Here is a 15,362-nt window from a genome sequence, read left to right on the forward strand (position 1 = left end):
TTATATACTTTTCAATGTCTGCTAACTGTGGCTGAGCGAAGGGCATACCCACGCAAATGAGCGCAAATGCGGGCAAACATTTTGGAAATTATAAAAAAAAAAAGGAAACTGCTATTTTTACATTTTACACATTTTCAGTAGGGTTTAGTCTGTGGGGATGTATGGTGTTGTGTTCCTTGACATTTCAGCAGACTCGCTCGTGGGTGTTTACTTTCAGGACTCTGACTCTTCTGGGGGCGTGTCCCTTTGCTGTACTCGGCAATCGGACATGCCCCCTTCTTTCCTACATGGACCATATTAGACTAGGGTATGATTCAGCATGCCCTCATGAATATGCATGGCATGCTGACGTCATACCGTTCAACTGCAGCCTCCGAGTAAGACATATTTAGTCTTACACAGAGGTTTTGTGAATCCGGCCCAATGTATTTTATGTATGTGTTTTTTTCTATATATGCGCTTTATATTTTTAAAAATTTAAAATTTTGTTATGACATCATTTCCTTTCTAGTGTAGGGCGGACTTATCAAATGCTATTTAAGAAGTTCAGTTGTGGTTTAACACTGTTTTAGTCTGATGAAGTTTGTTATTTTACAAACGAAAAGTGCTTCACTGTATTTCATTAAATAAGTGTTTTGCTTGCACTCTGGCCGTTTATTTATTTATTTATTTTTCTTGTGATTTCTACAGTTTGTTTTCTGTTTGATTATCCTTTAAGGAGGTAGAAAACTGCATAAGGCTAGGCTTATACCTGCTGTGACACATAATCTGAGAGCTTGGTCATGTCTCTCTTCATATATTCCAGTGAGGACCTTCTTAAGTTATTCACCCAGAACATGGAGTATGGTGAAGTAATACCAGTACTTTTGGATTGAGTGACTTCACAGAAAGTGGCACCTGACAGTGGGTGACCATAACCAGCTCCATATCAACCCTAGTGAGGGGGGTTCATATTATGTTATCGAAAGATAACATAATCAAATGGGCGAAACATCAAAACAACCGCATTTCAAAACTTTTATTGTGGGGGGGGGGCTGCGCCCTCCACACCCCCTGCTAAATATATATTCCAACTCCAAGATCGCACTACAATGAAGAAAGGGCAAATATCCCAATCTTCACTGTACTGCGTTCCCACAATGCAAACTTCGAAATGCAGCTGTTTCGATGTTTTGGCCATTTGATTACGTTATCTTTCAATGACGTAATAGGAACCCATGAGGGGAACATCTGTGTGTCTAACAATGGAATAATCTATGACTAACACATAAGGTTTTGCGATGTTACACCTTATGGGTTTATTTGTTGAGACACCGGTGTGTGTGTGTGTTATTATATGTTGTGGTTGTTTTTTGCATTGTTATATGTGCAAGTAGTTTCTGTTTATGAGGTCTCTGATCTTTTTGCAAGTTATTAGTGAGTACCTCCACATATGTGGGTTTATGTGTCATGTCCTTATTTAGTGTGAGAAGTGTGTGTCTGCTGACAACCTGTTCGGCACTCAATGCTCGTTTATGTTAGAATCTTGCCTCCAATTTCATAGTGTAACGACACTACTCACATAAAGTATTTATATGTTTCAGGAGTACGTGGTTGTCAGTATACATGAGACAATTGTTATATTGCCTCAGAATGCCCATGTCTAGCAGTTCAGCCAAAGAGATGATGGGAAACTGCCCATCTATAATAGCAGATTCTTACTGTGTGTTTCATTAGGAAAGGGAATGAGTTAATTTTGCAGCACTATGCTGGTAGTGCCGAGACTACAAGACGGACCTATACTTTGTGTAGGCTATGACTGATCAATAAGCCAACACTGCTCAGTGTGCAAATGGGTTGCCCCTAGAGTAGCAGAAAAGCTTGGAAGGGTTTCACTGACAGCGGTTTAGGGAAAATCTGAGCTTCTAGGCATTTACATCTATACAGGATACTGCAAAATGGCACTGCCCAAAGAGCAGCACTGAGCAAGTTTGAAACTTAAATATGAGCAGAAATAAACAGGTTTTAAGCTACCTACCAATCAGGAAAGGACACAATAAGCCTTCAACCAGCAATCCCCAACTCAGACAAGCTAGGTCAGCACATTTCTGCCACGAGGGTAGAGAAAAATACCTTATTAATGTAGAATAGCTGGTCTGGAGCCCAAGTGAAAAAAGATTACACAAGCTACCTACAGCAGCCCTACAACTAACAGATACAATGTAATGCAGTGCAATTAACTACTTAAAACAGCAGCAGACAGTAAGTTTCTAATTTTTTTGAAACTGCTAATGTACAGTCACAGTATATGAGAAGTGCAAAAAAAAAAAAAAAGAAATACTTGGAGCCCTTTTATGTGCTTCCCAGCTCAGATAAAACAGGTAAACACCTACTGCCACTTGATGAGTAATTCCAGTCATCCTAATGTAAAAGCACAGTAAAGGAGTGTCCAGAGTAAAAAGATACTTCAAACAAACTTAAACGATATGAAATGCTAACAAAAACAAACTTAAAGATACAGATAGAGCAGTGCACTTTAAATAGCTTATAAAAGTAGCAGTAAACAGAGCATACACAAATGAGCAAAAGTGGAACATGGACAGGAACAAGGAAGGATGGGAAAGTAGAAGGGGTAGCATTATTTAATGACATGAAGCTTAAGGTAAGTACTGTGATGTGAGAGAGAGATGTACTTCATGCACAGGCCTGGCCTTGATTTTATATTAAATATTTATTCTAATGTTCTTGATAAAGGATTAGACTCAAAGGTTGTTACTACACAGGTAGTCCTGGAGACAATAAAAGCAGCCAAGCCCACATTCCCATCTACCCCAGAGGACCTACTGGCTACCTGACTTGCTCAAAATAACACAGTAGGTAAGTAAAGGTGAAAATATCCAAACCATATGCCCTTGGCACAGGAAGGAGCTTTTAAACTTGTTAGATCTTTAGTCCTGTATATTAATTGCCATATTTGAATGTAGCACACAGTGGGTTCTTGAACCCACAAACTTCCCACTTATACTGAGCAAAGCACTTCAGTTGCTGGCAGAACTACTGAAACAGTTCATTTGAAGGTGAAAGGAATCATACCCTACACCATATAAAGCTGCTAATTAACAGCTCTAGAACCCTAATCCTCTGTGCTAACTGCAAGATGGGTCATACCACCCTGAAGGGAATTAAACCCGCAACCTTCCACATATACTGTACAAAGCACTACATCTGCAAGATGATCTACATATGCAGATTGATTTATGCATTTTAAGTGCAGAAGAGCTGTTGCAGTTGGCAAAGCATATGGATTTAGAACATTATAAAGAAAATGATAAGAGATGATGCAAACCAAGTATTATCTTAGCAGATGTGTAGAGAAGATCATAAATCAAGATGCTAAGACTTCATAATGAAAATACACTTTTGGTCCCTCTGTGAGGTGAAAATAACTACTCCCATTGTACTGATACATTATCAATATGATTTTGAAGTAAGGAATTAGGACACGTAGCTGCACACGAAGCTCATCCGTTATACTTCCACTAGAACCTGGTACTGTTAAAATAGTAAAAGAAATAGCATTGAGTAGGTCTGTGCCTGTTATTGAGTTTTTGGTCTGCTTTGATTTGCTTCTCATTCTGTATTTCCTGACGTCTGATCACCAACTGCAAGATCCATTAAATCATCTTTTCTGCACATAGACCCCACCTCCTTAGTGTGGAAACTTTGCACTCACACTGTTGATTTCTAAATATACCGCATCCAAGGTTGCACCAACTAAGAGAAAAGAGAAATATAGTTAATTTCTTTTCTCCATACTGCTGTGACCTCAGAGGTAGTAGCATATTTTGGGACTGTGGGGTCTGATGACAAAAACATAACATTGGAGGTTGCAGTGAGTGCAGCCCCCTGAAAAATGGGTATTAATTAATCAAATCTTATGATATTTCCCACAGTGGTCAATGAGGCATTTGTAAAGTGCAGATGGGGAATAGGGCTGTGAGGAACTTACCAATGGTAGATCAAAGTAGGTGGGATTTTTGAAATGCTTGCGGACTACTTTTTCAGATCATATAGTTCAGATGGTACATAACAAAGTTATGAACAGGATGCAGTGCTACTGAAAGGCATTACAGGTACTACAGCCGTGTTAGGGTATAAATGAAATATTCTGTCTTTTTGGACACATGCAGATATGTTGTGCACACATGCTTAGACACATGTGGCTCTTGGGTGGGAATTCTACTTAGGATTAATCAGTCTTAAACTAAAGGAAGGCAAAGTTGCCTGTCACAAGTGTGGTGTTGGAATGATTTTAATAATCAGGGGGTGTTCCTTTCTACATACCCCTACCAGAGTTTCCCAGGGTTCCATCCTAGGACCCCTTCTTTTTAGCATTGTCATTAATAACTTCCATCAGTCTCTCTCCGATGCCACACTAATTCAATATGCTGATGATTCGGACATTATTTGTACAGCAGACACCCCTTCCGACCTACTTCTCAAAACTCAGTCAGCCTTCTCTAATATTGAATCATGGATGCATAGTAATCACCTTGCCTTAAATGCCAGTAAAACAAAGTTAATGATCTTCTCCCCATCCAAAAACACCAATATAGACAAAAACTCTTTTACAGTAACTGCTCTGAATAACAACCCCATAGAAATAGTATCAAATACCAAACTGCTCAGTGTCATAATTGATGAAAATCTAAAATTTGACATCCATATCCTAACTGATATAAAAAAAACTCACAAAAAACTAGGTCTCCTGTATAGACACAATCACTACCTTACCCTGCCCACCAAACACACCATTACAGGCCAAGTTGAAAGCATGTTACAATAAAATCTCCAAATTTGCCACCATCTCCAGAAGCTCATCACATCACTGTCTCTCTCTCTCTCTCCACTCCCTGAAATGGCTTGAACTTCCTAACTACCTCAAACTCCTTACACTTACTACTGCTCACAAGTTCATATTCAAACCTTCTAGTTGTCCTTCTCTGTCCATCTCTTTAACCCCCCTACATTCCCAACCGCTCTCTAAGATCAGAAAACCACAATCTTCTAAACATATATAAGCATCGACAACCCCCTGGCCACCTACAATTATCCTGCTCCCTAGCTAAACTTCGGAATTCTCTCCCTACCACCTGCTGAAATACTCAGAGCCACTCAAACTTCAAAATTCTTCTCCAATCTTACCTCCTTTCAAAGTGGGAATATTTCTGTACCCCTACCACATACCATCTCCTATGCACTATAAACTTCAACCTTCTATCACTGTGCTCTCTTACCCTTTGCCTCTACTTCCTCTCTTACCCTATACCTCATAAACTTCCCCAACCCACTCCCTTTCTCCACTATATACCACCTTTTACCTCTCCCACCTCACCTTCTTCTCTCTGTCGTCATTTCTAACTTCCAAACAAAAAACAAATAAATAAATGTTTTACTTACATGTTTTTTTTATCTGAAATGCCTGTACTTTTAATATGTTTAGACTATATGAATCTCACTTTTGTAAATCATTAACTAGGATTAGAAATGGTATGTCTTTTTTTAACAAATTGTTTATCTCTGTATTTATCACTGTTCTACTACTTTATTTACTTTTGTGTAACTATTGTAAAATTGTATATATCCTGTGGAGCTTTTCTCCCCGGGTCTCCACTGAAAACAGGCTCTTCCAGGCTCAATGGACTATCCCGGTCATCAGACTGTAATAAATAAATAAATAATAAATAAATATACTGTGAGGCATCTGCTCTCCTGTACAAAATAACCATATTATTCACTTCAGTATATGGACTGGTGACATTTACTGGGATGTAGTTTTGCAGATTATATGGAATTCATGTTTCATCAGGGCATAAAGTAATAGCTATAACTATTAAAAAGGACAAAATAGGATAATATTCAGATGCCCTTAAGGATGATGTTTTTATCAAAAGTAAATCAGAAATAATTTCTAAAATGCGGGCTATATGGAACTTTAATTAGACCAGATGAAGTACAATAGCTATTAAAAGAAAGTCTCTGCAGCTCATGAACAGTGCATCATGAGTTTTAAGTATATTCAGCAAAACCTTGGGACATTATAAAAGTTTAAGGTTATATCTTCATGTTTCCTTTAATGGTAGTGTGATTTACACTACAAAGATATATTTTGAAGAAGTTATAAAAGCATTAGGATGAGAGGTAAGTTGTGATATAATAATAGCAAAACTGCATTAATTTTATGCCATTACTTTATAATTAAATGTAAGATGGAGATTTGGGACAGTATTATGATATATTTTAGACAAATGATGAAAGATCACAGCTCTTCGGCTAAATTTAAGCTATTAGCTCTCTATACGAGAGGCTTTAGCAGTCATTGACATCTGTTGTGGAGAATATTACCATCAGAAAAAATGGCAGCCGTCAAACAAAGTATACTAATACTGCAATAAAAGACCATTTTAAATAGTTTTGCCAATAAAAATTTGGTTGGCAGATGAGAAGTACACACAATGAAGAAAGTTTGAAAGCAACTTGTAATATAACTAGTTCAATAATACAGTGCTGTTAATGACATAGGTATGTTTCTCTGTATCAGTAAAGTTGAGGCTGAGATATTTTGTATGAAATTCACAAATGTTTAAATGTTTTATAAATCAGAATTTTTCACATCTGCCTATATCAGTTTATTTATCCAAAGCAAATCTAATGTCATGGAAAAGCTTTTAAATTACATGCCATTTTTTTTTAATAATTTTTTGACACTGCCATAGCTGAGTCCTAATGAATGTGTTGTTTATTGTACAAATCTGGCAGTCACATTTTGACAGCTACTCATACCAACCTGGTTGTCATAGATTGATTGTCAGTTAGTGCATGCATGGTCAGAAAACAAAGTCTCTTCCACTTTTTATTTGGCAAAAGTATCTTACAGGGTACAACATTTTCATTTACAGCATTTTAGCCAAATACAGCTAGTAAATAAGTCCTTTTTCAAACCATTGCAATTGTGGTTCTCATTAACATAATTTAGAATCTTGAGTTAGACTGAAACATAAACAGATAATTGTTGAGGAGTGGGAAGCCTTAGCCTCCTACAGAAAATATTTTAATTCAAAGATGGGCACAGTGGAACAGGAACAGGGTGTCTGTCTATGCCATTGTTAACCTGAGTTTGGTAGCAGGGTCATAGTGCCGGTTGGGCTGGCCAGGGAGAGACAGGATGGGATGGTCAGTTCTCCTATCCTGGTTTGAGGATTCAAGAAGGAATGCTGCCTTTGTCACCTCTAGTGCCGACCAGGACCTTGCATCTCAGCAGGTCAGTAAGGGGGAATGACAGTCATGCTGATGCCATTGTATATCCTTCCTCCTAGGTAGGGATTCTGACCTGTCCTACAAAACTATGCTGGGTGTCAGCACCCAGTATACAGTCCTTCATTAGGTCATCTGTCCCCTGGATCTAGGATTTGTGCTACAAGTCTGACTGTGAAAGAATTCTGGGAAGACTTTTGGTTAACAGCTATGTCTGTGATTGTCTGGTTGTACTTATAGAGGTATGGTGGAGTGCAGATGTGGTGTCTACTAGCATGGTTGGATACTCAGTGTCAAGCCAGTAGGGAATCACAGATGAAAAACAAACCAACAAAATATTGATTCAGCATTTTACACAGAAATGTTTCCATTTTTGAATAACATGTTCCAAGAATTTGTTATGTAAATACATACTTTACTGAATCCAGTTTCATTACACTAAGATACAATTACTAAATAGACAATAGGTCAAAAATACTTCTTTTCAGAAACTATACTTGTCAGTGTATTGAAATAATGAACAGGACTGACTATATTCAATTTAATTCCTTATTTACTCTGGAAATGTATTAATGAAATCACAACATCCATACAATAATATCTATATTGAAGAAGCACACCTATGTTAACTTAAAATTATCAAGATAATGGCTTTCTAATGACTAATGGAATGAAAGTCACCACACCCTATAACTACCAAATGTACATTTCTGTTCTCTTAAGAACGAAGAAAACTGGTCCTGGTTGTAGTGATTTAGGCTACTCCCCCCAACTTAAATAACAATATTCTAGGTCACACAGCCTCAGGAACAGGGCCAGATGCTATTGAGGCTGAACTATCATTTCAATAATTATTAGATGCTATATATTTCTACCCAATAATTTATTAGGCTTTCTGTTTTAACTAGTAGGGTTTGACTTCCAAACTGAAAATGAAACTAATTGAATGAAACTAAATAATTAACATGATAACTCAACATGCACTGATTTTTACAGATAAAATTAAATACTAACCCTTTTAATTTTAAAGATTCCTGCCACATTTGTCTGCAATCTATCACACCTCAGATCCCCACCTTGGTCTTCTGGTATGACAATCCCAGTACTTGTCTCACTATGGCCCCTTAAGCATATGACTCTTTAGACAGAAGGTTTCAGAAAGCAGGAAGAGACAAGATAAGGATGTGATGGCACATCACCACCCTGATAGATGCTTAGGACAGTGTTCATTTTCCCCTACCCACTTGTCCAGTACTACTCGATATGTCATTCATAATGCATGAGCCTCTAGGCTATAGTCCTTTGTCTTCACTAAGAATTGGTAGTTCCTGGCCAGAAACCCCACATCTGCACTGGGGTTGGCAAATGAGCAAAAATGCCACTCTGCCCTTATCCCCTCATCCAACTTCTCAGGGATCAGCTTTACTAACTGAGGCTGGGTCATCTGCTTCACCTAGTTCTAGTCTGGACGTCATCCCTCAGTGCTGTGCAGCAAACCAATTTCTTCTTTCTTTTAAGACAAAATAATAGCCATAAAAACAACACAATTATTGCACATGTTTTTCAAAATATGAACAATTTCATTTACTATTATTTTTTGAAGTGAACTTTTTATTTCACAAAACATTAACCATCTCATTTATTATTTTTTTTTCTTTAAAGAGTTTATTATTTTTTTTTTATTTAAAGTGAATGTAATTTACTTTCTTTTACTTATTTATTTATTACAAAACAGAAACCATTTCATGTACTGTATATAATGAGGCATTTCATATCAACTGGGATATAGTGCTGTTGTAACACTGTGTTCTCATACTGTGTCACTCACTGCACAGTAGTAGGTGGTACCGGCATCTTTAACATCCACATCAGCAATTGAAAGTCTTGTGGACTTGTTTCCTTTATCAACACTAACAGTAAATCGTCCAGAGCTTTCGAGGTTCTTATAGGTAATCAGTATAAGCTTTGGGATACCATTAACAGTCTGATTATACCATTGGATATTGTCATAACCTGATATAGAATGATTACAGTAAATTGTAGCCACACTCCCTTCTACTGCAGTTAAAACTGCAGGCTGAGTGACAGTTTCTGCAGATTCTCCACCTGTAGAATGAATAGACACCATTCAGATAATACATTGCAAATATAAAACATCTTAACCTAGTTTTACAAAATAATTAGAAATATGTTATCAAGATAAGACAGACAAATGTGTACAAATACATAAAGGATACACAGTTTATATGACATACCTGAAAGTATTGCAGCAGTGATCGTTAACCATGTGTATATTCTGTTTCTGTCCAGGAACATAATGGTGCAGTATGTTGAGAGAGTCAGTATACGTACCAATGTTATGTATTCTGTACTGCACTGCAGGATTTATAGCCATTTCCTGTGCTTTAGCAGACCTTTAACCAATCAGAGCCATGGGTTCTTTCAGCATTGAAAGATAATCTTGGTAGGTAATGTAATTGTTTTCAGTTTGTTGTGGTTTGTGAACACCATCTTGTGACAACAGCTGGCACTGCAAGGAAATAAAACTGAAAACTTCCTGCATCTAAATGAATATGCAAGACTTCCTACCAATACTCATATGTATCATACCTCTCAATTTGCAGACATTGAAAATAGGTGCAAAGCTCCATGAAAGGTAAGTACATCTAGCCAAAAAGGGATTGGGCATCTAGTTAGCATGACATTTGCATACTAACTACCATATAACTTTTCCTCTTTCAAGTAAGAATGTAGGACACTACTCAGAAACAGACATTTAAAAACAGAAAGTGACAAAAAATGATGGAAAAATATAAGCACATTATCAGACAGTTTAAAATCTGTAAACATTAATGATCTTTATTGTAAAATTCTACCACATCATCATTTGGTTTTGCTTTTGATAAACTGAGATGTAAGATGTGTGCCCTCTTTTCTTAAACTACTGCTGGTACTAGTAAGTAGGCAGTACACTGTGGTTTTATGTATTCTAGATAGCTTCAAAAATCATGTGTGATGAGGAAGATTCAGAAAATTCTGTAAAGAGGTAAATCAAGACTGAAAATGGATACAAGCCTCCATTAATAGATACAACAGTGGAAGGCTAAACCACTTCTGAAATAGGAACATTTCTCCAAAACAGAGAAAGTTGAGAGCCTGATGTGCATACACTCTCTGTTTAGCAACTGGGATGTTTATACCTGCATGTTGACGTCTTTCCTGAACAGTTTTGCTTCTCTTCTATTAAGACATTCCTTTATTCTCTAATTACTACTGTTGCCTTGTATGTACATTTGATGTGCTTCTGGGTGAGCATAAATGATTTTCATGGATACTACGTGCCAGAAAGAAAATGAGCCAAAAGTAAATTTTGGTGTGTGATTGAAATATCAGACCCAGACTGTGATGTCTCAATATATTAAATGTACTCAGCAGGTTCTGTGTACTAGCCTTGCCTGACAATTGGTCATAAATATTTTTTCAGTGATATATAAATTCTGCAGAGAAAACACAGGCTTGATTCACATGAGTGGTCCTGAAAACACAGTAATGTAACTAAACTAACATCTCTTGTTCATTTTTTTAAAAGACGATGGAAAAAAATCTAAAAATAAATGTATTTATTTACGATTTGTTGACCAGGAAGTCTGACTAGGACAGAGCCTATTTTCAGCGGAGACCCAGGAAAAATGCTCCAGATGCATGTATTTGGAATGTGGGAGAAAACCAAACTACCCACAGGAAACCCACATGAACACAGGGAGGACATGCAGACTCCCCACAGAAGGCACTCCAGCCAAGAATCAAACCAGAGAACCTCTTGCTGTGAGGTAACAGCATTAAACTCTGCACCACTGTGCCACCCAAATACATTAATAAATAAATTACACCTATTTTACTTCTTAAATACATGGCAGCATTTAATAATGCTACCATTGTGCTTTGAAATGTGTTAACTACTGGGCTGCTCTGATTGTGTTATGGTCATTTTCTATGATTATTGCTGCTCTGCTGTATAGAAAATAAATGTTCTTAACAGTGTTATATTCTACTGGCTGAAGGACCCTCTAGCTCATATACTGACTTATGTATCTATCATCAGGTTCTATCCCCCTTTATCTGCTCAATCCCTGAAAGGCTTGAATGCTAGAAGGACATCTCCCCTGCTGAAACCTAACAGGAAACTTTCCTGCACTGTCCTTTGACTCTGAAAAGATCTGCCAAGGTTAATATTACCTTATCCTGTCTGTATATACTATATTCTTCAGCCATACTGGGTCTACAACACTACCAGTAATCCCTCAAAGCCCCACAATCAGCCCTAAAATACTAAACTGGGTTACTCCTATATCCATCTCTAAGGATTTCCTAGTGAACATATCTAAGTTTCTAAGCAGCCCTAAAACTTCAAAAATAGTAGAAAATTGGCAGAAGAATGCTTAATGTGTGAAAAGGCTGCAAAAAGTGATTACTAACAGTTTACTAAGTAAAAATTGTATACTGAAGGCAAAAACAAGGGTAAGAAAGTAGTTAAAAAAATCTCATTGTACTTGCATGTTTATACCAGTCCTACAGATCTCACGGTCAGGTTAAACCCTGCTGTGCTTGCCCTTGCTGTGCTCAGGCTCGCTCCACTCCCTGCCCTGCCCCCAAATGCTACCCTCCCCTACTAGTCCTAAATTTATAGCTCTAAAACCACTTTCCCTCTTTTTAGAACCAATCAACAACTCTCCAGACATTATCAGGACCCTCCCTAACTACCTTTCCTAATTATCACTCTACTCAAGTTGGGCAAAAATCAAAGCTAATATCTAGACAATGCCTCTATTATTGAAGCCTTTCAAATTAATGCCAATTTACTGCCTACTACCCTTGATGATAATTCCATATCTTCTCACCACCTACGAAAATCTGTCTTACCTAGGCTACCACTACCCAAGAAGCCAAACCATCACTCCAATAATACAAATTAAATTAGACTACTTAATAATCCCCCTTACGACTAACTCTTTGGATACAAAATACTACCAACCCATTAGATCCAGATATATCAACCCCAAAACCAAGAATTACCTAAGACTAATATTTAAATTCCTGAAGCTCACAATTAGACTACCTGGCAACTTCAAGAGGGATGGGGACGTTCATCCAAACCCTGGCTCAACCTCATTAGTTGATCCTAGCCCCAATTCTACTATTCCCGCCAACTTACGAACTTTAAATAGACCTTTGAACTTACTCCTGATTAGTCACCTAAATATTAGAAGCTTAAATAATAAGATCCACCACCTGCATGCACTCTTAGATACACATTCCCCATATATACTTTGGTATATACTTTGTCTTACTGAAACCTGGCTAAAGCCATCAATGGCAGATAACGAGGTTTTACCCCCAGATTAAAACAAACTAAGGTTAGACCGTACCACTAGGAAGGGAGGAGGGGTAGCTGTACTATACATTTGACCTCTGATTCCACACAACCACCCCCTGTTGATAATGCTGAAATTCTCATTACCAAGCTTCAAATTAATAAAAACAAAAGTATTAACATAGCCTGTGTCTACATTCCCACGGGTAATAATGCAAACACCCTAGAAGATATCCTTTCTTGGCTGTCTAGTAAATACCCTTAAGAAGCCATTGTTCTAGGAGACTTCAACATCGACTGGAATATTTGTTCCTCAGAATCTCCGACCACCCATGTAAATCTATATGGATTTACTCAGATCATATCCTCCCCTACTAGGATCAGTAAACCTAACAACAAAGATAATATCCTAGATTGGATACTCATTAATAGCCATCCCCACATGTATAGGGCCAGTACCCGACCTGAAGACATAAGTGACCATTTTCTTACCTATATAATAAGGCATAAGACTGACATCCCCCACCAACCTACTAACAAAACAATTAGAAGTGACAAAAACGTTAACCCTGCTTATTTCCAAAATGAACTCCAAGCATGTAATTGGGGAGTCCTAAAACATGTAACACTTGAAGAAGTTGCATTATATTTCAACACCAAATTCCTAGCCCTCCTTGATACCCATGCACCTGCACGTTCTATAAGAACTAAAGCAAAAGTTGTTCCATGGCTTTCAAAAGAAACCAGACAAATGATCTTACTTAGAAACAAAGCTTGGACCACTTGGCGTACCACAAAATCCCCCTTAGATCAGCTTAGATTTAGACAAATAAGGAACGACACTAAAAAATCTACCACCCTAGATAAAAAGAAAACGTTTACTGCCATTTACAACAGAAGCATCAAAACAATCCACCAAAGTTTTGGGCATGGATAAATAAACTTATTCACCCAGGGCAATGCACAACTCCTACCACCTCGGCTACCATCCAAAAACCTTCAGATGACATTGCCAATTCTTTTAATAGTTTCTTCACAGAAACTATCCAGTCACTAGCTAACCAAATATCTCCCAGTTGCCCAAGTTCTAACACCGCCAGACCTAGTTCTCAGCTCTCCTTTAATTTTCAACCAGTTTCCACATCACTTATCCATGCCCTAATCAAGAAACTAAAACCTACCACCCTTGCAGCAGGTCTTCTCCCAGCTGAGTATCTACAAAAAGCTGCAGATGCCATAGTATACCTGATCTCTATCCTGATCAATAGAACTATATCAGAAGCCACTATCCCCTCCATCTGGAAGACATCCTGTGTTATTCCACTCCACAAAGGGGGCAGTTCACTGAACTGTCAAATTACAGACCTATAGCTACTTTGTCACCCTTGGTTAAAATTATGGAGAAGTGCATCCATAAACAACTCCTAAGCCATCTCATTCAGCACAATCTCTTGACTAACTCACAGCATGGTTTCAGACTGTTCCACAGTACAACCACAGCCCTCCTCTACTTCTCCAATGTTATTAATCAAAACTGAAATAACAATCACCTTTCTTCTGCCCTCTTTCTTGATCTCTCCAAAGCCTTTGACATGGTCAACCACCAAGTACTCATACACACACTTAAAACTATTCCCCTAGATGTCCAGGCTATCCAATGGTTCAAATCTTATCTGAGAGGTAGACAACAGGCTGTACTATGGCAGAACAAACTATCTTCACTTCTACCTATCACAATTGGGGTCCCTCAGGGCCCTATATTAGGAACCTTATTATTTTCTATCTTTATTAATGACCTCTACACAGTCATCCCAACAGCCACCTGCATTCAATATGCAGATGACTCCACTTTGATTTGTTTTGCCACCTCCCCTTTAAGTCTGCAGACTCTATCCCAAAATGTTTTTAATACCATTGAAAATTGGCTCTGTAATCATTGTCTCCTATTAAATCCTAACAAAATGAAGATACTGCTTTTCTCCCCCACTCATAAAGCCTCTGCTTCAGCCTTTACTATAAAATCTAACAATGGCACTGTCATTGTCCCAGATCCCTGTACCAAACTCTTAGGTGTAACAGTTGATAATAGTCTCAAGTTTGATATGCATATTAATCAAACTATTAAAAAAGTTAATAAAAAACTTGGCTCACTAAACAAGATCAAACCTTTCCTCACTCCACTAGCTAGGACTTTAATTGTCCATACACATCTACTTTCCACCCACCTTTATGCATCCCTTCTCTTCACGAACTTGAGTAATTCTGACCTTAATAAACTCTCTAGATGCTTTAATCATATTGCTAGATTTGCCTCTGGAGCAGCATACAGAACACACCACTGTCTGAACCTAAAGAATCTAGGGTGGGTAGAATTGCATATCCAACTTCAGTACAATCAGCTAAAAGTAGCACATAGAATTCTCTACCAACCTGAAAACACACCCGTACATACAAAAATTATCACCCCTTACAGCAACCTCAAGAGGCTTTGCTCATCCAACAAATTACTAGTCCAAACCCTCAAAAGCAAAAACTCATCTGGATACTCTCTATATGCCAGCTCTGTTGGCAAAATATGGAACTCACTTCCTGCTGAGCTTACTTCAGAACCAGTTCTAACCCAATTAAAAAAAATCTAAAACAGTACTTTAAAAGGCAATGGCTATGTCCCTGCTCTAATCCTGACTAACTCTGGCAA

At 37.8% G+C, this 15,362-nt stretch overlaps 1 gene segment (V, D, J or C); it reads right to left on the minus strand.

Annotated features, from left to right (window-relative positions):
• Window positions 1-9,016: 9,016 nt before the first annotated feature.
• LOC122790440 lies at window positions 9,017-9,669 on the minus strand. The segment is given in 2 exon segments: window positions 9,017-9,399; window positions 9,549-9,669. Coding segments are annotated over 2 exon segments (357 nt in total).
• Window positions 9,670-15,362: the final 5,693 nt, after the last annotated feature.

Source organism: Protopterus annectens, chromosome 16.part0, assembly GCF_019279795.1.
Source record: "Protopterus annectens isolate FY-2018-M chromosome 16.part0, PAN1.0, whole genome shotgun sequence".
Classification (NCBI taxonomy): Eukaryota; Metazoa; Chordata; order Ceratodontiformes; family Protopteridae; genus Protopterus; species Protopterus annectens.